The 26,425-nt window shown below is 41.7% G+C and overlaps 1 protein-coding gene across 2 annotated transcripts in view; it reads left to right on the forward strand.

The window, feature by feature from the left end:
- Positions 1-4,589: 4,589 nt before the first annotated feature.
- Positions 4,590-26,425, forward strand: part of SPPL3 (signal peptide peptidase like 3) — a 67,380-nt gene continuing 45,544 nt past the window's right edge. For both annotated transcript variants that reach the window (XM_069795236.1, XM_069795237.1), the window contains exon 1: positions 4,590-4,966. In XM_069795236.1, the coding sequence (XP_069651337.1) occupies positions 4,944-4,966 (23 nt within the window). In that variant the 5' untranslated portion in view covers positions 4,590-4,943. The remainder of the gene's footprint in view (positions 4,967-26,425) is intronic.

Raw genomic sequence — 26,425 nt, forward strand, 5'->3', positions numbered from 1 at the left:
AAGGGGCATACAGAGAAGGAAAAAGCCCAAGTATATTTATGATAAAAGTGCTAGCAGAGGGAGCCTGTATAGTTCCCCAAATATGGTGGTAAAATTGCCATTGGCAAAAGAAACACAGAGAAATGGTTCTTCTAATAATTCTTTACCATTTTCCTGTTCTTCCTGCTGAGACTGCTAAATGATTTGTTGGCCTGAATGACATTAACATCATCCCCTCCTTGAAATGTGAGAGCTATTATTATAATGTGCACCCTTATTTCTGTGGTTGGGGAAAAGAAAGCTATGCAAGTACGAAAATTGATTATTATTTGTGCATTGGGAGCTTAGTCCCAAATGGCACACGGGAGTGTGAAAAATCGAAGATAATTGTCATTTATATGTTGTTTTTGTAGGGTTGGATTTCAGCTATTTCTGCAAACCCTGAGTATCTCAGTGGGAAAGGACTCTCTTGAATACATGGTTTTCATGTTCCAAATACATACCTATTTACATTTTAATTTAGCAGTCTTTGTTGTAAATATGTGATTATAATCTAAAATGTGATTTTACAGAGAAGGAAGCTGTTTTTTTGATTGGTGCCTCCTTCCGTACTTTCAGTAGTACAATCAGAAGCAGAACAACCTAAACTTCCAGAGCCAAGAAGGGGGCAAGGCTACCTTTTGACTGAGACACTGGTGTAACTTCCCAGTGCCTCCTTACCGCTGTTTGTATGGATTCAGTTGCATCCAGAAGAACCAAGGTTTTACTCTTTACCTCCAAAGGCAACATTTCTTAAGCTTTGGGAGTCTCAGTTACACTGAGGCTAAGGTGTAACAACCATCAAGAACTGGCCTGGATGCGGGCTAGAAGACATGGTGTGATAATGCCATAGGGCACAATGGGCTTAAATTACAGTCTCTCCCCATTCCTCTTCCTGTATAGGGAAACAGGACTGCGTCCTTCTTCCCAGTCATCCGTCTGTTCCCCCTTCACTTACTCGCTGTTTCTGCCATCAGGGTGAGGATGAGATTGGAGAGCCGGAGCAGCTCTGGAGTTCAGTTAATGAAGGAGTTTCCCACTAGGTGGTAGTGAAGAGAATCGTGTCACATGTACTGGTCAGTGCACATTTTACTTATTTTTATCGAGGGGAATCCCACAAGGATCTTACAAGCAGAATAGCCTAGAGTAGCTCCGAGCTACACTGTCAAAACTGGATCTCTTGATTTTTTTTTTTGCCTTCCCTTTCTGCTCATTTCCATGCTATTTGTTCCTCCCAAAATGAAGCAGCATTGACAACTATACCTGTCATGTCCTTTCCTGAAAGGTGAAGTGTGTACACGAAGTTACTCTCGTTCTCTTTCCACCTCCATTATAGCAGAATCAAGACATGGTTAGCTAAATGTCACCTAATGACATTTAAGCAATTTGGAGGTGAGGATTCTTTGTAGCCAGTACTTTCATCTGATTTTAATCCACCACACTTGCCTCTGAGAGCTACCCTTCCAAACACAGAAAAAAAAGAACACCTTATTTTTGTTTGCTGCTAGTTTTGAAATACCTTGACAGGTCTAAGTAATGCATCAGTCTACGTCAAAGGTTCCAGACAGAACAGGTATTTTGGAAGGACTTTGTAATGTCAGAGTAAACTGTCACTGAAATTCAGAGTAAAGCTCTCATGTAGGTCCAAAGACAGACCGTACAAAAGATATGCTGAGAAAATTATCTGGGGAATGCAAGCAGTGCTCCAATTTGCAGTAAGACCAGATGCTGGGTCTGCAAGGAAGAATAAATTTCTCTTGTGAATTCATCCCACCGCTATCCTGTAATGATAGAGCAAGCTTGTGAAATCATTTAGTAGTCTAGTCACAAAGCCTGAGATGCTGAAAAAAATTATACTTTAATTGCTCATCAGCTATAAATCATTTGGGCCAAATTAATGTGCTGGAAATTTTGCAAGACTGAGAAATTTGAAGCTATTTCAATAAGGACACAAAACAGGGATATTGTTTCATAGATACCAGCATCAGTTTTACATCCTACTCTCAGGGAAAAAAAAAATTAAGAAAGGCTCTTTAGTACCAAGACAAGGCTGAAGCACTGAATTATCTTTCCCGGTATTGATTCAAAAGGATGGAGAGGTTCTTTTTCCCTCTTGCATTTACTCTATTATAATCGGTGAAAAGGGTAGCAAACAGGCATGCTAGAGGCACTGGGACTGCACCACAGTGGAGTGAGGATTTCAAATTATTCGTCTGTTTTCTAATTATTACTGTAGGTTTTTCTGCTGTGCTGAGGGAGAATAAAGGCAGGGAACTTCTCCATTGTGCAAGTCCTACCCAGAGCCTGAACATTTTTTTACCAGGGGATGTGCATATGTGGGAACACCAGAATTACCACCAAAACTGCTTGACTAGGCTGGGTACCCTACAGCTCAACATTCTGAGCATGACTCACTCCTCTCTCCTTGCATCATATCCACCAAAGCTTTCTGTACCTACTGAGATGGACACAAGTACTGTGTATGGGGCGTAAGTTGGAGGGCAAAGAGCTCTATGGTCAAATAGGGGAGAAGGTTTTTCAAGGTAGCCCAGCCTGAGCTGGATGAGAGGAAATGTTAGCATTACTCACCATCTAATCTTTCTAGTACACCTAGGTGCCATGACTGACCCCAGCAGGGATCCCAGTAAGCTAGTCAGTCACGGTCCTTTGAATGTTTCCACCTCATAGTTGATAAATCTGATTCTCAAGCAGATTTTAGTAAGCGGGTAGAGTGCTGATTATGTCAGGAGGTCATTCTTGTCCCCAAGCTGTGAGAAGCACAGAGGATTTGGATGCTGAGGTGTGACGACAACCCAAATCACTTGTTTCCAATGCATATACAGGCATACGGGGCGGGGGGAGAAGCTTTCAAAGTCCAGCACCATCTTACTAAAAAGCACTGTTTAAGTGAAGCACAAGAATCCCAGGCATTCCCTCCACCAAGACCAAGTCAGTCTGTGTTGCGTATGCAGCATCTCCTTTCTGCAGCATCCCAAAACTTCAGGTGGCTGGAACATGTTGCAGTTTCCTCTTTATTGATGAAGGAACTAAGCTAGCAGAGATGAAGTGAGCCACCCAAGATCACAGAGACAACTGGTAACAGAACTGAGAAGAAATGAGCCGTTCCTTATCTTCCATCCTGTGTCATGACTACACACCAGCCTAAGTTTTTTTTCCATTTAAGAGAATAAATGAGATGGACAAAATGGAAATTGTTTATTCAATCCACTAATAGAAATAAACTAGAGTGGGCTCCAAATGCCATTTTAGAGGCATCTGGCATCTCTGTAGATGCAACGAGAATGTCCCAATGTCTCATTAATTTTTTGAAGATTTTAGCAAAATTGTATTAAGGCACAGAATTTCTCCATCCTTTTTTTTTTTTTTTAACCAAATACCTAATTTTACCAGACCCGGCCATTGTTCTTCATTGAATGCAGTTACATCACCTCCAAGTGTGTGTTAAAACCGGCTCTCCTCCCTCCCACACCAAAAGGAACAGCGAACGAGACTGCACAGCTGGACTGGAACAATCGCTCCGAACTCCGCAAAGCCCCCCTTGCACAAATCACTGCAAGCGAAGTGACAGGAGAATACGGATGACTCCAGCGACCAAACCTAGGACACTAGTTCTGCATTTGGCAGAAGCGTAACCGAGGGCTGTCGGCACCGAAGAAACGTGCGAGGAGACGGGACCAGTATCGAGGGCTGCCAGTCCCTCTGCCTGGGACCTGCCCAGTTTTAAGATAGGGCTGGTGGTAACATGAAGCCTCTGATTTTTATTTGCTCAAAGTATGTTGAATGTTATTTGCCTGTCTTAAAAAAAAAAAAAGTATTCTGAGCGCTCGATCCTCTTTATTTTACTTGCTTTGTTTAAAGGACAGAGCGACCTCCAGAAACACACCGTGAGCGCTCGCAGTTGTGATTTACCTCGCCTGAACTCTGCCTTTACCACCCACCCCTCCATCGGAAGGGAAACCCACCGCGACAGCCACTCGAAGTCCGTCTGGGAGGCGGCGGGAACTCGGCGGACCTGCCCGAACACCGGCAGGAGCGGCCGGTTTCCCACGCTCGGAGAACCGCGGCACTCTCCCGCTCCGTTAGGCCACAGCCCCGCAAGCCCTCCCCGCTCACCCCACCAGCCCGGGGAAGCCTGAACCCCCGGCCTCCTGCCCCCGCTTGGCTCTTCCCGACCGGGACCTGCCCGCTTTTCTGGCGGAGAAAACTCCGGTTCTCCCGCCCGCTGCCCTCCTCCCGGCACACCCGCGCAGCGAACCCGCCCGCCCGAGCCTGAGCGGCGGCGCTAAGCGCGGCCGGGCCCGACAACCAGCAAACCGCCGTCGCCACCTCCTCCTTCGCCCATCGGCGCCTGCGCGCGGCCGGCGGCGGCGGCGGCGGCACCGGCACGTGAGGGTGTTGTGGGCACGTGACGCCGCGCACCGCCCGGCGCCGGCCCCGCCCCCGGCGCCGGCCCCGCCCCCGCCGTGCGCGAGCGCGGGGACGCGGCGCGGCCTGGCCTGGCCGCCCGGTGCCCGCCGCCTCCCCGCCCCGCCCCCCTCGCCGCCCCGCCCCGCCCCTCGCCGCCGCCGCCGCCGCCGCCGCCGCCGCCGCCTCGCCGGCCATGAGGCCCAGCCGCCGCCGGCGCCCCAGCGCGGCCCTGCGTCGCGGCTGCTGAGCCTCCGCCCTCCCCGCCACCACCATCGCCCTCTCCGCCATCCCCTCCCCGCCCGGGCGGGGACCCCCCCCCCTCGGCTCCCCTCCCTCCTCACAGCCGCCGCCATGTTGGGCCGGGAGCCGCAGCGGGGCCGCCACTGAGCCCCGGAGCCTGCGAGGCGGAGGAGGAGGCGGAGGAGGAGGAGGCGGAGGAGGAGCCCGGGGCCTGGCCGCCCCGCACAGCCCAGCCGGCCGGCCGCCCAGCCGCAGCCATGGCGGAGCAGACCTACTCCTGGTGAGCCGCGGGGCTGAGGCCGGGCGCCGGCGCTGCGGGCCGCGGGGGCGGGCGGGGGGGGGGAGCGGCTCCGGCGAGGGCCGGGCCGGGCCGGGCCGGGTGTTCCGACCCGGCCTCCTGCCGGAGGAGCGGGTCCCCGCGGCGGGGATGGGGTCCCGGTCCCGAGCGGGGGGTCGGGGGGTGTGTGTGTGTGTGTGAGGGGAGCCGGAGCCGGCGCCGCGCTTCGCCTCTCGCCGCGGGACCGGCGGCTGCGGTGGGGGCTGGGGCATAAAGGGAGCTGGCGGCCGAGGGGCTGCGGCCTGAGGTTTAAGCGCGGCCGAGGAGGAGGAGGGATTAGGGGGGAAGGGAGGAGGGACGTCGTGCGAGCCAGGGGATGGGGCGGGGGGGGCTGCGAGGGCTCCCCGTCCCCGCTGACAGCGGGGGAGAGGGTCGCTGTGAGCGCTGCCGTGGCTGTCATCCTTCCCTCCGCCGGGGGTGGGCTTGGGTGAGCTGGATCTGTGCACGGCCGGAGGTGGTCGGCGGCGATCCTCTGGGCCTGGAGCGGGGACGGTGCCTGCGCTCGCCTTTGTGAGGCTGCAGGTAATCTCTCTGCCTGAAGGGAGATTTGTGTCGGTGTAGGCTGGCTGGTAAGTCAGTGGCATGTGTGTGTGTGTGTGTGTTTTCACCTAGTGACAATGGGCTTGTTCTGTGTACAGGAAATAGAATGAGGAGGAAGAGACCAGTTCCTGTGGGAAGACATGAAGTGTAGCAAATGAGAGGGCATTTTTTTCTGTGTCCTGACACTGTCTCGGGCCTAGCTGGCAGAGGATCAGAGAGACGGGGTTCGGTTTCTTCGTGTAATTTTGTACCGTCGCGGATCGCAACCAAAATACCTCAAATAATTTACCTGTGCACCAGCTCTGTTGACCTGACCGCTGCCGCAATTTAATCGTGATACGGTTACTGCATTTTAAATCCATTCCAGTGATATCAACCAGAGTTGTTTCTTACATTTTTTGAAAAAAGTTATGATACCCTTATTAAAAAAGGAGTTAAATCTCAGCTTTTGACCTTGGTGTGTGCTGAGTGTGGAAAAGGGATTGGATATGCAAGGAATATTCCTATTCTGAGTGGTTCTGGAAATCTTTCCCATTACTTTTTCAAAACTTGGAACCCAGCGGGGAATTCTGTTCTGCCACATGTTGAGACTTTGGCAGCCCCTTCTCCCATCTCCTGTCACTTCTCTGTCAAGAACCCAATATACATATTGGTCATTTGCTTTTTAGATGTTCTTATTTTGTTTCACGAGCTCAGTTCAGGCAGTGGTCTGCTCTGCTTTAAAACAACAGTATAAAGACAACTTCTTTGCCTTGAAGGATTTAACTACGTATTGTTACAGTAAATGCGCGTTGGTACGGATTTAGGTGGTTTATTGTAGTTCAATTAGATGTGCCTAGTGAACTAGTGTATTAGTGTGTTTTAATTGCAGAACGAAATTACAAATTAGTAAAATAGTCCAGGATTTGTCAGCTTTCTTTAAAAAAAAAGAATGAAACAAAATGTCAACTGCGCATTATTTTGATCTTTAACTACTTTGCTTTTTGAATGAGTGTCTTTGCTGTCGTAGTATTTTTTAACAGAGGCTGGGAGGAGGATTAACTCTTCTTTAGGTTGTGTATTTTAGGGGAATGAAGTTGGGATTTAAGTTGCTCTTTACTGCTTGCTAGCTGGATCACAAGAATAGTAGTTCTTTCTTACAGTATTGAGGTTGTAACAGAACAAGGATGTGAGGCTTACGTCTCAAAACACTGGAATTTTGTGTCTATATTCACTAACGCGTCCTCATGTTTTTGAGGTTTCTGTCACTTCGCATTTTGTCCCGTGATCAGCATTGTCTGGGAGCTATGGAAAGGGCAAAAATCCAGTTTCAGACTAAGGAGTCCTGTTCTATAACTTGTGTGCTCTTCTCTGTGGATGCATATTTAATTACTTCTAGCAACAATCTTGTGTTTGTTTATTTTTAATTGTGGTAATGCAACTCAGCATAGAATTGGCTAGTGCTTTAGTACTTTTAGGAAAAACACGCATGTTGTCAGCTGAGGAAACTGGGACTTCTGTACAGAAGAGTTGTACAGAATTGTGTCCAGCAATTAGGGCAGTTGTACAGTTCTGAAGTTGGCAGATCGCATCCTGTCCGTTTGCCTGACGCGGTCCTTTTTCTGCGATGCAACGGCTGCTTTCTCAGAATGAGTGCTTTCCGTGTTCCTCGGTCTAGTGTCTAGCTGCTGTGCAGATACCTTATTTCACATCTGAAAAGACATAATTTGACATTAACAAAAATCCTTTCACGTACCTATCTTTGTATAAATGTAAATTGGTTCCTGGCCGCAGTAATGTTTCCCTTTTGTCCAGGAGCGTAAGGCTTGATTACACCTCTTTTTGTGCATAACTTATCAACATGTTTCGTAGAATCACTGTAGCTTCCTAAGATATGATAAAGGTTTATTTTGGGTTTCACTTTTTTAAAATTGTCTCAGATGTGTTAGAAATACCTTGAAAAAAATGTCCTTGCAAGCTATGATTACCGGACATTAGCATTGTCAAACACTTAAGCAAAAATAGGGCTTCTTTCAGTGACTGACGTCTCTGTTAATGCTGTTGTTTCGAAGAGATGAGAACTAATTCTCATTTTGCTATATTTATTGTTCTGTAAACATAAATCTGAGATTTTAAGGTGGGTTTATACTTTTCTTTTGATTACCAAATGAAATTGATTGCAATTACTTTCTTTTATTAAGATACTATAAGAAGGAAGTACTTGCGCTTTTTCTCCATCCCTTTCATAATTTTAAATACGTAAGTTGCCTTTTGTCACTATTCTTGTTATTTCTTGTAACAACCTCTTCTCTTTTTTTTCCTTCGGTAGTTCCCATACCTATGACCATCTGTACTTTCACTTAGCTCTTTTTAAATGTCTTAAATAGTCTTGCTGACCCAGTATTTCAGATATAGGTGTGTTATCCCCGAAAGGAGGATCTACTGAGAATTTTGCAGGTGAAACTGAATACTGTCATCCTGGAAAAACTAATTTTAATGCGAAAAGTGGGATAAGTGCCAGATGGAAATGCTCCTTCAGAGGATATGCACTTTTTTAGAAAGAAGGTGTTGGCTTGTCAGTAGTGAGTAGAGAAACTTTCTTTGTGAAGTACCTGCAATAATAGAAGGAAGTTATCAGAGCTATCTATGATACTGCTGTTACTCAAATCTTCAAGCCACAGAGGAATGCCACTGCTGGGTCGCAAGGTTGCTCGTGATGTTCTAGATTAAATGAGAGCTGAAACTAATTTTCTGCGAGTGGAATGGACTGAGAGAAGAAAGAGGTTGTGGAATACCCCTTTTCCCTTTGCTTCCTGTCTATTCCAGTGAGGAAATGGGACTGGGTAGCGATAAAAGTTCCTGCTATAACAGGGGGGGGAATAAATACGGGAAGAGCTGTTTGCCCATCACCAAAGTGTGAGTAAGAAGTTAGTAAATGCCAAGGATTTTATCTTGAGGCACCAAGCTGTTGGAAGTATTACAATAGGTGAATATGGAAGCAGCAGGACCTAGATCATTACTTCGTGGAGTACTTGGTCTTTCCTTAATTTCTGGCACCTTGTGGTGAGATTTTTGCATGGGATCCTATTTAGAGGGCACAGCAGCATGCATATCTTGTTTATCTTCAGTTAGTAGGTGTTTAGTGTTTTTCAAGGCCTGATGTAACACCCCCTCCCTTTTTACTGTTGCCCAGTCTGGCAATAGAGATTGCTTTGTTCCTTTTTTGCCCTTTGAATGCACAAAAGATTTTCACAGCTTCCTTCATGTGTGAAGAGAGAAGGGGATTTCTACACCAAAACCAAATATATTTTTAATTTTTCCTTTCCCAGAGCGTTGTATAAGAGTAATACAGATTGCAATGCGTGCGTGTCCTGTCAGGGTGATGATTAGGAGACAGTCTGGGAGGGTAAGCTAAGAACAAAAAAAGAAGCCGCTGTATTGAGTCACTAAGCTTAAAAACAACTGAACTCCCTCTTAAATGTTTTAATCAGTGGAATGATTCTTGTATTAGCCATCAAATGTTTGATGAGTGAAATGGTGGTATATTTAGAAGCTTCTGTACGTAATGCAAAGGGCGTGGAAATTAAGTCTAATGATGCGTCAGAGTAATCGATAAAGCTGCCGGGTTTTGGAATAAGTGTAAATGTACAATGCCGTCTTTGCCCCTGGGAGAATTCAAATCAGTTGGTGTTAAAAATCTTTCTAGATTCAGAAGTCTTGAGAATTTGCTTTCATTGCATTTAAGCATTTAACATGCTACTGCCATGAATTAAAATACAGTCTCTTCCAGAAGACTGAGGTAGTGCTTTTAAGTCTTAGTTGGCTGGATTAGATGTATATGTGGGAGGGTAGGGAGTAAGAGGAGCTACAGCTTGTTGACAGAACTTGTCAAGTGCTAGTAAAATAATTTTTTGCATTCAAGATTTTTTACTAGCTTTGCTCAGTTTAGGTTGAGAGACCTTAACTGACTAATTAAGGTGTTTTGAGGATGGGAGGCACTTTACAACAGAAACAAACCAAATCATTCACCTGAATTTTTAAGGTATCGTACTTTTTAGGCGACAGATTGCGAAGCAGATAGATGAAATTCTGTTGGGTGTACTGTCTAAAATCTGTTGTGAAAGCTTGGCATACAAACATGGAGTTTGGCCTTTAATCTTACATTTTTCAGGAACTGAAATTACGGGCCACATTCCATTTTAACAATTGTTAGAAGCCTCCTGAGGACAAGGATGTCATTGTATGAATATGTGTGAGTATCTGGCATCAGAAAAGTGACTTAAACCTCAGTAAATCTGAGAATATCAGGTTTATGGTTAATATGTTTGTCTTCCAGTGCCAGTCTCACTTCACTTGTTTGTTATCCTCCCTCTAGCTTTTGCTATCTCACTGTATGTCTACAGTGCTGGACTGAAAGACAAATAAGGCAAAGAGCATGGGCTTAGTTGAAGCATACGGTTACTTGAATGTACACATATATAAAGACACTGATTAGCAAAAAGAAAAAAATTGTCCCGCTTCAATGCAAAGGCTGTATTTACTAACATATTAATAATTTTTAAAGAAAAATTTTAAAGCGAAGAACATGAATCAATGTTTTCTTGGTGCAGCACCTGTTTTAATTAAGAGTTCTGTCAGTTCTGCCTTTAGCCTTTTCAGGATATTGCGGCAGCAGAAGTTAATGGTTCCTTGCTTTTTACCCAGTGATTAGAGAACTTTGCCAGGATATAGGAGATCAGTTCCATCCCCCAGGGTTTCTGACCTTGGGTCTCTCACCTTCCAGGGGAGTGCTCTCATCACCAAACTATGTGTTATTCAGAGATTGAGCTTTGTGTGTCCATTGAAATCTGTTTCACTTCATATAGAATACTGTAAATATTTGGTGGGCCAGGAAGCAGGCATGCCTTTCTGCCTTCATGATCAAAATACTAATTTGGGATTCGCGGGGACCTGGGTTCCACTTCCTGCCTTGATAAAAATGTAGTTCGGAAGACCGAAGGGGCTGTAGTCTGTGGGGGTAGTTCAGGCTGCTTTTCAAGAGATGAGTTTGAATTACCACAAAGAGAAGACAACCTGAATATGATTTCCTGTATCATAGATAAATGAGCTGTTAGGTGTGTGGATCTACCATTATCACTACCTTTTCTTGTGGTTTGTGTCAGTTTTGATGAGCCTGAGAGCATCTCTTTCTTCTATTGAAGGGTGTGATCCAATAAAGTAATTGCTTATTTTGTGCACTTTGGGAGTTCGGTATGAGTCAAGCAACCTGATGCTGTTGGAATTTGAGGAATTGTGTGTGGACCACCAAGCAGGCCAGATGAATTGAGGATATTAAGTTCTTCTGAGATTAGCTGTGTTTTGGTGAATACCACGGTTTTGAATATTAGATTCAGTTGCTGAAATCTCTGTCAATAATCGGTTGTCGCTGAAACACAGTGCCAAAAAATGTGTACTTATGAAACCTTCCTACAAGAAGTAGTTTGAAATACGTGTCATGCTTTCTAAAATGCAGTGATTCCAATTTCCCAAAATTTGGAAGAAGAGCAGAACAGATTCTGGTCTTTTTTAGTATCTCAGCTATTTTATTTTGTTATTTCGGTAATGTATCAACATCTCTGGCATACGTGCCACCATCTTTATTGCCCTTTGACATTTTATGATGACTCTAGGCATTACAGTATACTCTAAAACCAAATAATTGACACAAGCCATTTAGTCAAACAGTCTAATTTAATTCTAGTGACATCTGAGTAAAGTTTTCAGGAAGAACCAAGGCTGAAATTGGTCATCGTGCACATTTGCTCATTGGTGCTACATTGCTTTGGTGTAACTGATAAAGGTTAAAATTTGAAACAGTTCAGCCAATTATGTGGGTTGGGTGGAGTGAAACACAAGCTAGTGTGCTAGCTGAACTGGATCCAGGCAATCAAACTGACTTTGAAAGGTGATGATTTAATAAGATTAACAGAGTGTATGTGTCATTGCAACACTTCCTGGTCCCCTTTCTCCCTCTCTAATTCTTCTGAGGATGCTAACGTTGATCTTTTCTCCTACATCTTTTACAAGTGGTCTCTGTGCTTGAAGTACTCTGATCTGCCAGACCAGGGTTCTCCTCTCATGTGCCATCCCTACAGAAACTCGGCTCTCATGATACACTAAGTGTCTCTGTCTACCAGAACCACCATGATGACATTATCCTGGAACTGATTAATTGTGTAGCTGTTGTTCTGTCATCTTCATTATTAGATTCTGTTGAGTATTTCTTTTTAGGGCCAGGTCTAAGCCTCATGTCCCAAATTCCCTTGGATAGCCTCCGTATCTGTATGTCACATTTAAGTGGCGTGGTGTAGACAGGGGTGTCAGAAAGTCAGAATGTTCTGCTGACTTTTTGGAAAGATACCCTGTAAGTGTTAACGAATCAGTTAAACCAGAACATTTTTAATGTCCTACGACAACAAGGATTCAAAATAACAAATATATTAAATGAGACGATCCTTATACTTTGCTGTGTGTGGACAGGGTTTAAGGATGGAGTGGCTTTTTTTTTCAGGGTGTCAGAACAGAGGTTCTTTAAAATCATCGCAGCCAGTGTCCTGAAGTAGAGGGGAACACACTAAGAAAATTATTCTCTGTTGCACAATGTTGTGCTTAAGATGCCTCCCTTATTACTGAAGTTGCCCATGTAGAAGTTAGAGATATCTTATCTTACAATCATATCTTACAGTTTATATATGATAGCATTTTCCCTAACCAGTGGAATCTGAAAGGAAAATGATGGTGTTTGACTCTCATTTCTTCTCTCTTTCTTCCTTCTGAAAACAGTATTTTCTTCTGTGTCTGTCAGGTTGGGATGTTCTTTCTTTACTTCTTGTAGCTAATTCATAGGCTTTTGACCCAAGAAAGTATTTTCCTATGCAGCACAGGTAAGTAGCTGAAGACTGTGAGATGATTCTCTTCCATTTTTACACCTTAGCCACGTTTCTGCAGTCATTTCCACAACAGAGGTAGTGTGGGGGAAGCGGGAGGAGACCCAGGGGGTTCCACCCTCTGTTCACACACAGAATCTTTAACTTTAGGCGTGAGTTAGCAAGCTTACCTGCAGGAATAGGCTTGAATCTAGATTATTCTTCAGTCCAGCTGCTGAAAAAAAAATAATGTGCTGTGCAGTGTGAACTACTGGCTTTTAGAGCCAAGCATCCTCCAGTCCTCTGGTGTTATTGATTAGTTCTACCCGGTCAGTGCTTTTCTGCTTGCCGCTTTCAGTCTCGAAAGCCTGAATTTACTTCTTCATTCCTATGGACTCTGCTGGTTTTGGACAGAGGTATCTTTAAAAAGTCCTTTTGTTCATCTGATAACTAGCCAGAAGATAACTTCTAGTAAATTTGCAATGATACATAATTTTAAATAACTTTAAAAGTTTGTCAGAAGTTTACAGAGATCAATAGAAATGTTAAGAATTTACAGAGTTCCACTGAATCACAGAAGTTTGGGAACTCCTTGCTTACACCATTTTCTCATGTCAGTAGTACTGCAAATAGCAACTTCATGCTAGAATAGCAAAAGCACTGTACAGGTAGATTCAGGGTGTAGCCTAGTTTCAGGTGGTACAAAAAATCAAGTGGTCTCAGCATGTAAATTTGGTGCACCTGTCTCTACAGCAGTGAAGCACAAGTAGTTTTACAGGGGGTTTCTCCACACAGGTTAAGCTAGTAGCAAGTGTATATCCTCAGGATTTATTTTAATTTCATTAGTTACTTGGATTAATAAGTTCAGCTTACTCCACTTGAGAGAGCGTAGCTTGGGCAAGAACTAGCATTACAAAATGTTTGAGCTTTGCGGTAGTGTGATTAGCAGGACAGAGTTAAACACAGCAGCTGCGTTATGGCGTGTTCTGATGCAGTGTTAGTTCTGGTGTCTGTGGCACTTAGCAATCTGCCATCCCTTCTTCTTAAATTGGATAGCTAGCTCCAATTTAAAACTTGATTTAAATTTATTTGGAAACTATTGTAGTGGGTAGAAATGCAACAATGAATTCTGAATAATCGTTGTAATTAGGATCAACCAGCTGTTGGTACAGATGTGTTGGACATATAAGACCAAAGCTCAATGGTATGTTGTTACACAAAGGACTGTTTTTACTAGTATAAATTTACCACTTTCAAGGCTACAGTTGTGATTTATCTCGCCATCATCTGTGTTAGACCCATTCGGCAAGATAAAATAGGTGTAGCGTGGCTTTGACTGACTTAGTCAATGGCAAGTCCGTTTTCTGGGTGACTGTTAGCTAAAGGTGAGGTTGGTGGAATAGCAGGAGGCAAACAGAGCCAACAGAGCTGGATTGTATGGATTTCTGTAGCCTGTATTACAGACTGGTGAGGTGAGGTATGTCTGTGTCTTGCTTTCTAGGTTTGATGGCGCAAGGTCATTCTGGTCCTTTTTGGAAGTTGAGATTGATGGTCTGTTTGCTGGAGGAAAGATTAGCTGTTCTGTGAACTCTTTTCTTGAGGTGGCTGATCCTATACCTTCACTTGAATAGCTGCTCTGAGAAGTTAGCACAAAGGGCTAAAAGCTCTCATGGGGAATATTATCATCTCTGCAGGGTTTGAAGATAAAGCGTAGAATCTAATTAAGCTTTATGTTGAAAATAGTTTAAAGAGCTTTTTTTTTTTTCTCTCAAAAAAGGAAACTTTAAAGCTAAATAGTGAAGAGCTGGACTTTTTTTTAAATTTTCTGCTAACGACTACTTCTAAAGCAGATGCAGCTGTAAGCAGTTACAGATGGTACAGAACAGAAAGAACCTCTTTATCATACTTAAGTGCCTTACAAGAACCCCAATGTTAGTTTTCCAGCTAGTTATCTTTCTCTTTATTTTTTTATGTTTTTGCAGATGGAACATAAAAAAGCTAAACCTTAAAGCTAAATCAAAAGATGAAAAAAGTCTGCCATAAACTAGAAATAAATTCTCTGCAGGGTGCTTTACTGGAAGAAGTTTCATAAGATTCCCAAAGCACCCTCTCTAAAGAATGTTCCTACTTTTTGTTGTTGTCACAAAGAAAGATATTTGGGCTAGAATTTGTTGAAAACAGTCTCCATCTGTTCTTCTGCTGCCTGTTTTTTGCACCTGGAACTGAAGCTGCTACCTTAAGCCTGACACTCTGAAGTGTTTTAATGTACTGTGATTCTCTTGCACGCAGGTTGCAAGGCAGAGATCAGGCCTTGTCCAGTCTGTGACAGGACACCTTCTCTCATGTATGCAGTGTATTTATCTGTTAAGTGGCCACATTTGTTACTGTCCACACCTTTTTTTTGAGTTTGCATCTCTCTTAATTGGAGGTAGCAAAAACAAGGTGCCTGTTTCGATGGGCTGTATTTTGTATTTTCATGCCAGCTGAATCCCCTCGCTTCACTTAATGCAGTTGTGAATAGTCACGTTCGCCTCAGAATCTCACCAGCCATCATCTGACAACATTAATTTGTCTTGATACAGACCCAGCATGATGAAAGCTGCTTAAATCTGGCTAGACAGACTGGATACTCTATAGTTCTGACTTGTACAGGAATATACTTTCAGCATTGTCATTGAAGATTCATAGTTTGGTGCTGATGGTGTTAACTCATTCTTTTATGGATTTTTAATGAAAATAATGTTTAATTCTACCTAGGCATGTAATGATGAAGTATATATCATAATCCTGTACTGTGCGGGTAAGTCAACTCATCAATAGCACTCAGAGCTGCTCTTTCTGTATGACAAGGTCATATTGATCAATTTGACTTTGGTTTTGGCTTGTTGATTGTAAGGCCTCATTGTTAAATGCTTTGATTAAACTATTAGTTGTTAGTTTTATTTTTTTATTTGACTTCTGAATACATTGCTAAAAAGAGTTTGGATTTCCAAGCACATAATCAATAAAATACTGGCCTAAGTGTCAGAGGTATGAGGTGTGGTTTTGTTCTGTTTTTTTAAGTAAACAGTAGAGTCAATATAGATGAGATAACATCCTCGTTTCTGACTTTAGTGATAAAAAACAAACAACCTTTTTTCTGATTAGAGAGCCTACTACATTTTGATACCTTTAAAAAAAAATTAGAATCAAGGTATTCCAAATTTGTAACTTAAGTACGGGAATTACTGTGGAAATTCATAGAATCATAGAATGGTTCTTGGAAGGGACCTTAAAGATCGTCTAGTTCCAACCCCCCTGCCGTGGGCAGGGACACCTTCCACCAGACCAGGTTGCTCAAAGCCCCATCCAACCTGGCTTTGAACGCTTCCAGGGAGGGGGCATCCACAACTTCTCTGGGCAACCTGTTCCAGTGTCTCACCACCCTCACGATGAAGAACTTCTTCCTTTCATCTGATGTAAATCTACCCTCTTTCAGTTTAACGCCGTTACCCCTTGCCCTATCACTACATGCCCTTGCAAAAAGTCCCTCTCTGGCTTTCTTGTAGGCCCCCTTTAGGTACTGGAAGACTGCTATAAGGCCTGCCTGGACCCTTCTCCATGCTAAACAACCCCAACTCTCAGCTTGTCTTCATAGGAGAGGTGCTCCAGCCCTCTGATCACCTTCGTGGCCCTCGCTCCAACAGGTCCATGTCCTTCTCATGTTGGGGGCCACAGAGCTGCAAGTGGGGTCTCATGGAGCAGAGTAGAGGGGAAGAATTGCCTCCGTTGACCTGCTGGTTACGCTTCTTTTGATACAGCCCAGGATACGGTTGGCACCGAGTTAAACCTTGAAATAACAATATTTTTTTTTTATATTGGGATGGAAAGATGCGTTTTGTCTAGGAAGTAATGCAGCATTCAGATCAATATTCTCCACACCTGAGAGGACTTCAGTGTCTTTGTACACTAAGTCTTAGGTGAGTGTTCTTTCATCAGTTTGGCCAGCTACATTTTTGAATCAATGTCAACTACAAAATCATGATACCTAGTTGTTGGAAAAGATAGAGACCCTGGGGTCTCTGCTAGGGTATCTTCCTGGGACCTATTCTAGGATTTAATTTAATTCTTTCTGGTAGTGCCTGCATATGTACATGCTAAGCTTTTCTGTAGCACTCATTGCCAAAATGCCTGTATCTCACAGATTAACCAGTTGTATGGTTCTAGTACGAGTATTCTCGCACTTTCTCCATCTCTGAACCACTGTGGAGCTTCAGTTGTTGCATTTCCTTTATGAGGAGGCAGTGACTTACCAAAGAGGTGGGATTTGCAGCACGTTCTGCTATCGGAGTTCTGCTCTGCACGATCAACTCTTACCACTTACAGAAAGAAACGTTATGACTGTGAATAAACACCTCTTTTATTGGGCCTTGACTCCAGCGAGTATTATACTCCAGATAGTTAGAGCAAGGTTAGTGGAAGAATATCTGTACTGCTGGATCTAGATGTGTTGGCAGTTACAAGGTCCAGAACTGGGCACAGACTTTATAGTGGTCTGGGGCAGTTTGCTCTCTGGGAGTGAAGCTTTGATGAGAACCTAGGGATGCCCATGCAAGATGAGGAGCAGGGCTAGAGGGAGAGCTTGGTGATAAAGGATGGAGCTGGCCACAAGGCAAAGTTAAGCAGGAGTATGCACAGAATGTTTTTAGGTAATACTTTGAGAGCGAGTTAGGCCACTCAAGGCGCACTCTGAAGTATAATGTATGTGTCTTGAGTGAAACTGTATACTTGGAAGAGGATCAACTTCATCTCCTGGTTTTGGCTTGTGGATGAGATCAAATATAGCATTGAGTAGTGGTATTCCTTTGTGTGCTTGTTAGGAAGGCTGCTGTACTTTTTCTGTGTGGTGTTCTCTGTTTTGCTTCAGATGGAGATACTTACTTTGGTCTGAACTTTCTTGGTTTAGTCTGTTACCTGTCTCTCTGCATCCCATAGGAAGTCAGGTTACAGATTTGTTAAGATTTATTGTCTTAAATATTTAAGTATTCTTTTTGCTCAGTGTGTTGTTTCCTGTTGAAGCAAAGCTGCCAAAATGATTACATATTTATTTTACTGTGCTTTACAATAAGATTTTCAAGGTGAAGTTGTTTATTAGGTCCTCAGAGGCAATACAGCTTGTCCTGTCTGTAGTGCTGGATTATTTGTGCTTTTCAGTTGAGGTCTGCCTGGTTAGCTCTTGGTGTAGCAAACTGAGCAGTCACTTCAGTTCACGCAATTAAGACACCTTGGCAGGCGTCTGACCACTGTGGCCGTGCAAAATCTGCACTTGCCTGAATGGGCTGAAGGACAGTCTCAGCACAGCAGCGTTGCTGTGGGGCTCTGCCCTTCACACTGGGGTTTCTCTTGCAGAATATTGCAGGCTAACAGATGTACAGGAATTTCCCTACATATCCTGAGAGTCCTCTCTTTCTGCCACATAATTAATCTGTCTTCTTTTGTCATTGCCCTTTTTTAACTGCTTGCTGGCACCATGACAACCATAATATTCTGCATATGATTGAGTGTTGATAAATATGGCCGGGATGATGTGCCTTGGCTCAGTTGCACATTACATGAACTTAGCCCTGGATCTTCAGCAGATGTCTGATACTCGGGTAATATGGCTGTAAGAGGAGCAAAGGGAGGAAGGTGAAGTTGATCTATTAGTCATATGAAGTATTCATCTTGAACAACCTTATTCAGAAAAATGCCATTTCTGGACTTGGATTACTGACAGTGTCTGGGACGAGGCTGAATTGCATTACTAGAAGACATGCTGTGTTTTCTTATGTTAAAGACTCAATTATCTGGAATCTTGTTCAAATAACTTATTGCTTCAGTTCTGAAAAACACTAATATAGTTCCCTTTCATTATGGTAAAGTGTGAAAATTTGTTATCCCTTGTTACTAATAGTAGCCTTGAATTTACTGTTTATAGTTCAACTATTGGCAGTTTTTTGTAATGGTATTTTTCCGTGCTATTAGGAAACTTGCTGTTGAATATCCTGTATCTTGTTACTGCATAGGAAATGGATAGCTTTGGATGAACAGGATTCCAGAACTCCATGGCAATTTATTAATAGGGTCTACATGACTAATTTGGAAAGCCTACAGGGCCATAGTCTTTCAAAATTTAGACCTGTTTGTTGAAGTGAGATAACAGAATCTCCTGACCCCTCCGGACACTGAATAATGCCCCCAATCATCTGAAGAGATCCAACTTATCCTCTATTTCTCTGGGTTATTAAATCTTTTGCTGGCAATTTGTGCAAGAGAGAGGAACAAAGGAAATAATTTAAAAACAGTTGTAGGAATGGTGTGAATTCATGATTTTTAGAAAGTATGGTGCCTTATCGGGGGAGTGATGTGCCATATTTTTTCCATGCAAGCTATTCAACACTGTAAAATCAAGCAAGTATTTAGATTTTTCTTAAGGTTGTGGACACCTGAGGACAGTGACTCTGCAATTTGCCCAACTAACAAATTCATAATGCTCTTATTTTGGAAACAAAGGTTGCTTGAGTAGTAGATGTTTTGTAACTAAAAGTGTCTTGGGTATATAATATGTTGAGATATTTTTTAGAAATCCAATGCTAGGTGGATGTTTTCTTGATGATGGGGGGCTCCTCAATTAAATTTTTAGCATGTTTGTAAATAAGCTCCCCCCCCCCCCCCAGCTTTTTTTTAATGTTGTGTTACCAAACTCAAAGATATGCCACCACCCCCTCTTTCTGATACAAGGCAGTGGGGAACATAAGGTTAAATGGTAATAAAAATCCCACACAACTCTGTAATACCATTTGCAATTTTCATCACAAAAGTCATTTTTTCCCATCTTTTTATTGTGGTATAATTGTATCAGAGATGTACCAGAACTTGCTTTTGATTTTGCAGTTGGGTAAGTGACTAACTTGCGTTGGGTTCCTCTCTTCCCAAGAGGAAAGATCACATGAATGTGAAGGTGTACTGGGTAAGGTTCAAGGAACGTGTTGTGTTTCTGCTGCCATGTGGTTAGTGGTGTGGTTCCTAATTCCTCTTAAGGTGTTGCTCTGTTTTAGGTCAGCTACAAAACCTCCTTGCTGCCTAGCCAAGCTATGCATTCCCCACTGGAAAGTTAAAAAACTGTCTTAAGTAAAAAATGTGGAGGGAACAGCTGAGAAACCCTTTATGTAACTGTGTTGGTCAGATTTAAGATCCATGTTGTTGTTTTCATGACAGTAAGAGAGAATTGGAAGTCTGTGATCTCAGCAGAGACCTTAACGGCAAGGTAATCCGTTACCTGCTTTGCTTATTAACAAGCCATTGTGTTCTGTACCAAGTGTAATTTTCATACCAAGACATATTCCATCTCTATAGTTGAAATGGGAGTTGTGAGCTGGTGTGTGGTCCTGAATCTAGGTCTTCTGTTCAATTTGGGGTGTAGCCATTAGTCCGGCATTTTGTTTAAATAGCAGCTTTGCATTGCATATGCTGGAGTTGAAAATATTTCTGTTTTATCACTTCTTAGACTCGTTACTGTAAAGTGCTTGTCTCTTAGAAAATACAAGCAGTGTTGCAGATCATTAGCATTAGCAAAAACCCCCCAATATTAACTGTTAAAGGATTCTCCTTAAAAAGAAATTCCATGTAACTAGTCATTAAACTTTTCTGTATGGACAGTTAGCTCTGGGCAGTTCTCTGATGCTTTTTCTGGCTTATTTGTTTATTCTGACACTTAAGATTGTTTGGTTTATTCACTAATTATAAAAGGAAATGTTTTTGGTGTTCTAGAACATCCTCTGTTTTAGATGCCAGAGACTTGAGCTGTCTTTTGTAGTGTCACTGTTCCAAACTGTTCTGGAGAAAGAATGATTGACTCTGGAAGCACTAAACTTAAGTTTATTTTAAATTAAATAACCTGTTTACACAAACTTTAGGAAGAGCTTCTATACTTCGGGGCATTCACTTGGACTGTTTTGTTTGTTTGTTTTAGGAATTCATAACTGTTTAACTTCTTGAAAGAAAAGAATTTGTATTTAATGGCATACGCTATGGCATTGGAAGTCTGTGATCAAATGCTAGAGACACTACTGTTCTGCTACAACGTGCCTGTGACAGTTCTCTGAACATTGAGTTAGGTAGCTGTCAGGGATGTGGTGCTAGGACATTGCCAGGCTCAGTTGCTTACATTTCTCATAACTCACCATGAGGAGCATCATAGCATCCATATAGCTATGTTGTGTTTTGTAAAGGAATTTTTCACTTGTGCAGTTGTCTGGGCTTGGCTGTGGTAGAGATGCTTATATTTGTGTTTGTCTTTTGCTAATAATGTCTCAGGTGGTGTATCTCTAGCCAATGTCTTCCGTTTGAACTTTCAAGGAAATCATCATTCTGTGCTTTGATTATTTCCCTATTACCATGGCAAATAATTCATGCTGCTAATTAAGACAGTTAGAATTGCACAGAAGGATGGGCAGGGAAAGAATACAGCCTACTTATGCTCACAATTTATCTGTCTTCTAAATTTATAGAACAGTTATTGCTAAGGTAGCTCACAGTTTACAAATGAAAATATATAACCTTCTGATTCATGGTATCTATCTACTGAAGGTAGAAGGGAATAGCTACTTATTTCGAAGAGCCTCATTTTGTCTGGTGCATATGGAGGGATGTGGTTAGGAGAAACATCGTGCCATTACCTAGATTTGTGTTCCGCTAGAGAGAAACACATTCAGAAAGACCCTTCTGTTTAGTACTGAGGGCTTGAAACTGGGAAGGCCATGAATTCCCTAAATAACTGACGACTGGATGACTGGCACTTTCATGCTTAGCAGAGTTCCTTACGCAGGTCTCAGAAACTAAAAGGAGGTGTCTTTGTAAATGTGAAACGAATGGGAAGCCATTGCAGAGTCTGGGAATTAGGTAATAAATCCAGAAGCCTATTTTAGTGTTGGTTGGAGTTCAAAGAGAAATTAGGAGGCCTAATTAAGGTATGTGTTAAACACCCGGGAAATATCAACACTGAAGAAAACTGATGGTAGTGTCTTTGTTGTCCACATCTAACAGTGGAGACTCCAAAACTAATGATAATTCTGTGATACATTGTGACTGCATATTGCAAGCCAGATATGCTACTTCTGCCTCTTTTCTTCCTGTTATAAGTAACATGGATTCAATTCTGTCTTGACTGAATTGTGGTGGATAATTTTTGTACTCTTTCCTGTCTTCAGGAAAAGTTATTAGTAACTCTTGTTTAATACAAAAAGATTAAAGTCACCAACATTGCCAGTGACATTAAAGGTGTCTCCATTGTGGTAGTTCATACTGCACCATGTCTGTAACTGGGTAGTGCTGCCATTGCACACCTACTGCAGGAGAAAATGAGATGCTTAATGTTAAAAGAGAAAGTGCTTTTCTAGTCTTTCTTCTTAATAATATATACTGTTCTCCTTTGTCAAGGACCTATGTGATTAGATATTTATCCTCCTTCATTCCCAGGAGACAGGACATTGTGGTTCATGCTTTCTGTTTTGTGAAACAAGATTTCATATAGATGATTACATCTCTGGAATTTATGTCATTCTTCCCCTAAAAGGAATTGATAAGCAAATTGGCTTTCTAAAACATGAAAGAAGCCTAGAGCAAACTCTTTGTCATCACATTCCTGATCAAATCCAGCATTTGCCTTCCACAGAGTTCCTAATATTTAGTAATGTCTGTCATTTCCCATGGGGTTGCTTAGGTGAACATAATAAGTGAGAGCCGTTGAAAGAGAAAAGAATGAAGACTGGCTTCATCATGAGCTAAATTGGGTGAAAACTGTTTTGGATTGTATATGTGTTTTGTATGTAGTTTTCCAAAATCATGCTAGTGTCTTACCTTCACAGTAAGTTATTCATCAGAGAAAGAAAATACCAAGTATTAAACAAAATTTATGTAGATTAATTGAATTCTTATTCATACATGCTTCAGAAATTATGGGGTGATTATTCACATCATCTTACTTCTAAATTCCAAATTTAGGACTGCATAAATACCTGAACTGAATGGAGAGACCAGAGGATAACTGCAAACCCTCAGTAGAAGCGTGCCTCTCTCCACTGACTGGGTAGGAAGCAAGGTCTTGTAAATGTAGTGCTCCAGATGCCCTACGTAGGAGGACTTGAATAACCTCTGTATCCATTTGCTACAACACCATTTGACTGAACATCTCAAATTTGTAGAGAGCACGACAGTTTAGAAAAAGTGAAATGTTCCCGTTCACCTACCGAGGTGTCAGCAAGTACTAGCTGCTGTCTGAAAACTTCGCTCCAACTTGCACATATGCAATCTCCTAAGCATCTCCTGCAGTATCACAAATAAACGTGAGCCCTAGCCGTGTGCCGTGAGCATGGCTCTGTATGTGTTTAGGATTTTTAGAAATAGTTTGGGGTTCAAAATGTGCTTTCTAAGAGTTGTGCTGTTATAGTGATTTCTGGAGAGATTAGAGGAAAACATTTAGACAAACCAGTGTTAAGTCTTGAATAAAGAAAAGTTCTCTTCAGTTTTTCATCCAGAAATCACCTGTCGCTTTTTTGTCACTTTTTTGTCACTTTCTCACATTAAGACATCACCCAGTTTTGTTCCTTTTACGTAATTACTTGTTTTTTCTTGCATTGCAGATACCATGATTTAGAACTCTCTTAAAATAGAGGAAACTAAACAGGCAGGAAAAATGTCTTAAACTTTGTGCTGTTTGATTTTAAACTGCTTAATCCTGCGCTTTGCTTCCTGTGAAGTGTTAGAGCAGCTTATGCCTCGTCATCAGCCTCTGCTTGTTTCCAGAGTGGTAGACAGAGAAAACTAAAGGGAAGGTCTTTTGCGTATCTCTGTGTTTGTGTGTGCTTCTTTCCAGATGTAGTGATGTGGGACTTCAGCTGTGGCTTGTGCCTGCATTTGGGGAAGCTCCTCTAGCCACGGTTTAGTCTATCCCTGGAATAGCATCATTCTAGCCTTCATTTGCTGGGCTCGACAAAAATCTGGTCTGGATGATCAGGGGTCTCTGATACAAGTCTCAAGCAGTCACTTGGATCTTCACTGTTGGAATCTAGGGAAGAATAATATTTAGCAGAGATTAATTCCAAAGCTCCTTCCTGTTTCTCATCCAGAGGCTTTTGATATTTTCACACACTAGCAGCTATGCAAAGATGACAGTTAAATGGCCATGGAGTAGGTATTAGTACTTCTATGTAGACTGAAATCACACTTTCCAGAGTGTTGGGGGCTTTTTTTCTAGCTTGGGATGAATTTGAGCAGAGCTGATTTTTATTATTTTTTTCTTAATAATTTAACACAGAGAGTATGAGTTTGTTCCAGCTAGATGTCACTTACAAACTTCAAATATTAAAATTATTTTTTGAACGTCCAGAAGCAGCAGCACCTTTCTTCTGCATTCTGTATCTTTGTTTCTATAAACTTTTAGAATTCATGTCTGTGAATGAAATGTATGTAATTTAGTTTTCTGTCTCTGATTGTAGTATTTGATTTGCAACTTTATGCGTGGCTGATGAAAGTTAATCACTTACACATTGATTAAGATAATTTTCTCTTTTTTGTATTTCAAAAACACAAGATGCAGTTGCTCATACATAAAATCTTAAGAAGTCCCCCAAACACCAAGCAGTAATGAAATAGTGTTTTAAAGCAGCTTAAAATTTATGGTAGCTGCATCTTCACTGTGCTTTACTTCTTACGCGAAAGTAGTTTTCAAATAAAATATTAAGGGTCATTAAGTGGTATTTTTAAATCATTGGTTGTACTTTGTTCATTACTCTGTACATTCAAACCTGAATAATGCTGTGAAAGTGAAACAGCATTTTAATATTACTATGGCCTCAAAATAGCATATAGTTTTTAGTTACAGGAGTCAAGGCAAAGTGACAAACTGTGAATTATGTCTAAATTTAGTAGGTGGCTTATGTATAATACTTTAACAATCAACAAAAAATGCTAATATGTTTGAGTCAGCTTTGTCATCTTGCTACTACTTTTTTCTGAGTTTAACTTTTGTTGGAGTTGAGTTTATCTTCTTCTAGTTCTCATGTGAGTGCTTTTGCCTGTAGGGTGCTCTGGGATTAAAAGAGCGTTCCAAAGGTGAACGAGGTTATTTTTAGGAAGGTTAAACATCTGGATGTTCACTACAAAACCTTTTCCAGGAAAGTATTTTGTTCCTGAGCAAGAAATATCAGCAGAAATATAAATGCGGCACAGCAGCATGTAATCTCTGGCTTCCCAGGGGACTCTGGTATTTTCGGACTGGTCTGTTGCTTAAAGTAACTCTGAGGATTACAGAAGGCTATTGGAAGGATTTACCTCTGTAGTATTTTTGTAGGTGGCTTTGAGACATGGGAATCCAGAACAGGGATGAAACTGAGTAGAGGTGCCAAATTAGAAAGGAAGGAATGTTATGGGGGACATAAGAAATACATTTGGAATGTTTCTAAGACTCCGGGTGTTTGCATTCTGGCTGAAAAAAAGTAGATTTTTTAATTGAGATAGGTTGATTGGTAGAAAATTGTTCTCTATCAGTGTTAAACAGTTTTCTGGATTCAGAAAATACAGAAATGTTACAGGTACATTATAGGATTTGGGGAAGAAAACTTAGGTAGTCCGTGATGGTTTTAAGGCATTCACATATACATTGTATGTGCATGGGAACAAACCTCAAGAAAGCTGTGAAAGTTAACTGAATTAAGTGTGTTTAACTGAAATAACTTTGTAGAGAGCTAGGCTTCTGTTTTATATGAGCTGTCTTACACCCTTGATTATACAGAATACTGCTTTAAAAATGTGTCCTGGCTGCCTAGCTTGAAACTTGAATGACTAGAACAAGTCTTATGCAAATATGGTAATGTGTTTTGAAATTCCAAATTTCAGCAATATTGATTGCTAAAAAATTGCATTTGCAGCTGAGCGGTATTTTTCCCACTTACCAGTTTCCCAGCGCTGCTTAGAGAACTGTGACATTCCCTTTTCATTTTCTTAATACATTTTGAGTATCTTTAGTTCTACACTTTTTTTTTCTCAAGTAGGAAAACTTAAGATTTTTGAAATTTTAGTTAGTTACTATATCAGCTTTCTAATATTGTTGATATGATGGTAAATATATTTGTGGTGAGAGGCAGTTTCTTAAACTAATTGATATGAGGTGTTTTATGTACCCCTTAAGGATTTCAAAACCTCTCATGATTATGTATTGAAAAGCTTATCTCTCTCTAGCTGTATATTAACTGGTCTAATAAGAGACTGCTCCTCTCCACAAATATTATTTGATTTTCCTTGTATGCATTATGATAGCATGAGACTGTTGCTTAGTTGAAAAGACTGTTTTGTTTATTTTAAATGCTTAAATCTGGTCACTCACTTTAATTAGTATTTTGTTATTTACTACATGTATTACATGAAAATGTGAATCAAAATAGATGCTGAAGGGTCAGCATTTAGGCTTCCAGCATGTAAAATTTCCTGGAAAGCTGAGTCCTCTACTATAGCATCAGCAGCGTGTCTTCAAAACCACATAGTGTTTGTTTTATAGTAGCTCCTACATGCCAGGCATATATTAAGTCATTCTGAGCCTGCTGGGACATGGACATCTCTATCGAGCCCAGTGGTTCTGTTTTTTTTCCTAAAAGTATTGAGCTATTAATTCCTTAATCCTTAGGGAAATTAAAATATTTTAAGTTAATTTAAAAATTAGAGACTATTGTTTTAGTGGGTTACAGGATTCATACAAAAGTGACAGTTTGCACTTTTCAAAGCAATTCTGTTAAAGATGGGAAAAAAGAGAAGTTAACCTGACTTGTATTTATGTGTTTTCCTTTCTGTCCATGTGGTTGGAAGTGTCATGATTTTTATTAAAACCTGAAAAATCTGATGTGGCTGCTCCTGGCAGTGCTGGATTGGACTTCTGTCTGGGTTAGAGTTCGGTTGTTGGAGATTTAAT

Source organism: Haliaeetus albicilla, chromosome 10, assembly GCF_947461875.1.
Source record: "Haliaeetus albicilla chromosome 10, bHalAlb1.1, whole genome shotgun sequence".
Taxonomy (NCBI): Eukaryota; Metazoa; Chordata; class Aves; order Accipitriformes; family Accipitridae; genus Haliaeetus; species Haliaeetus albicilla.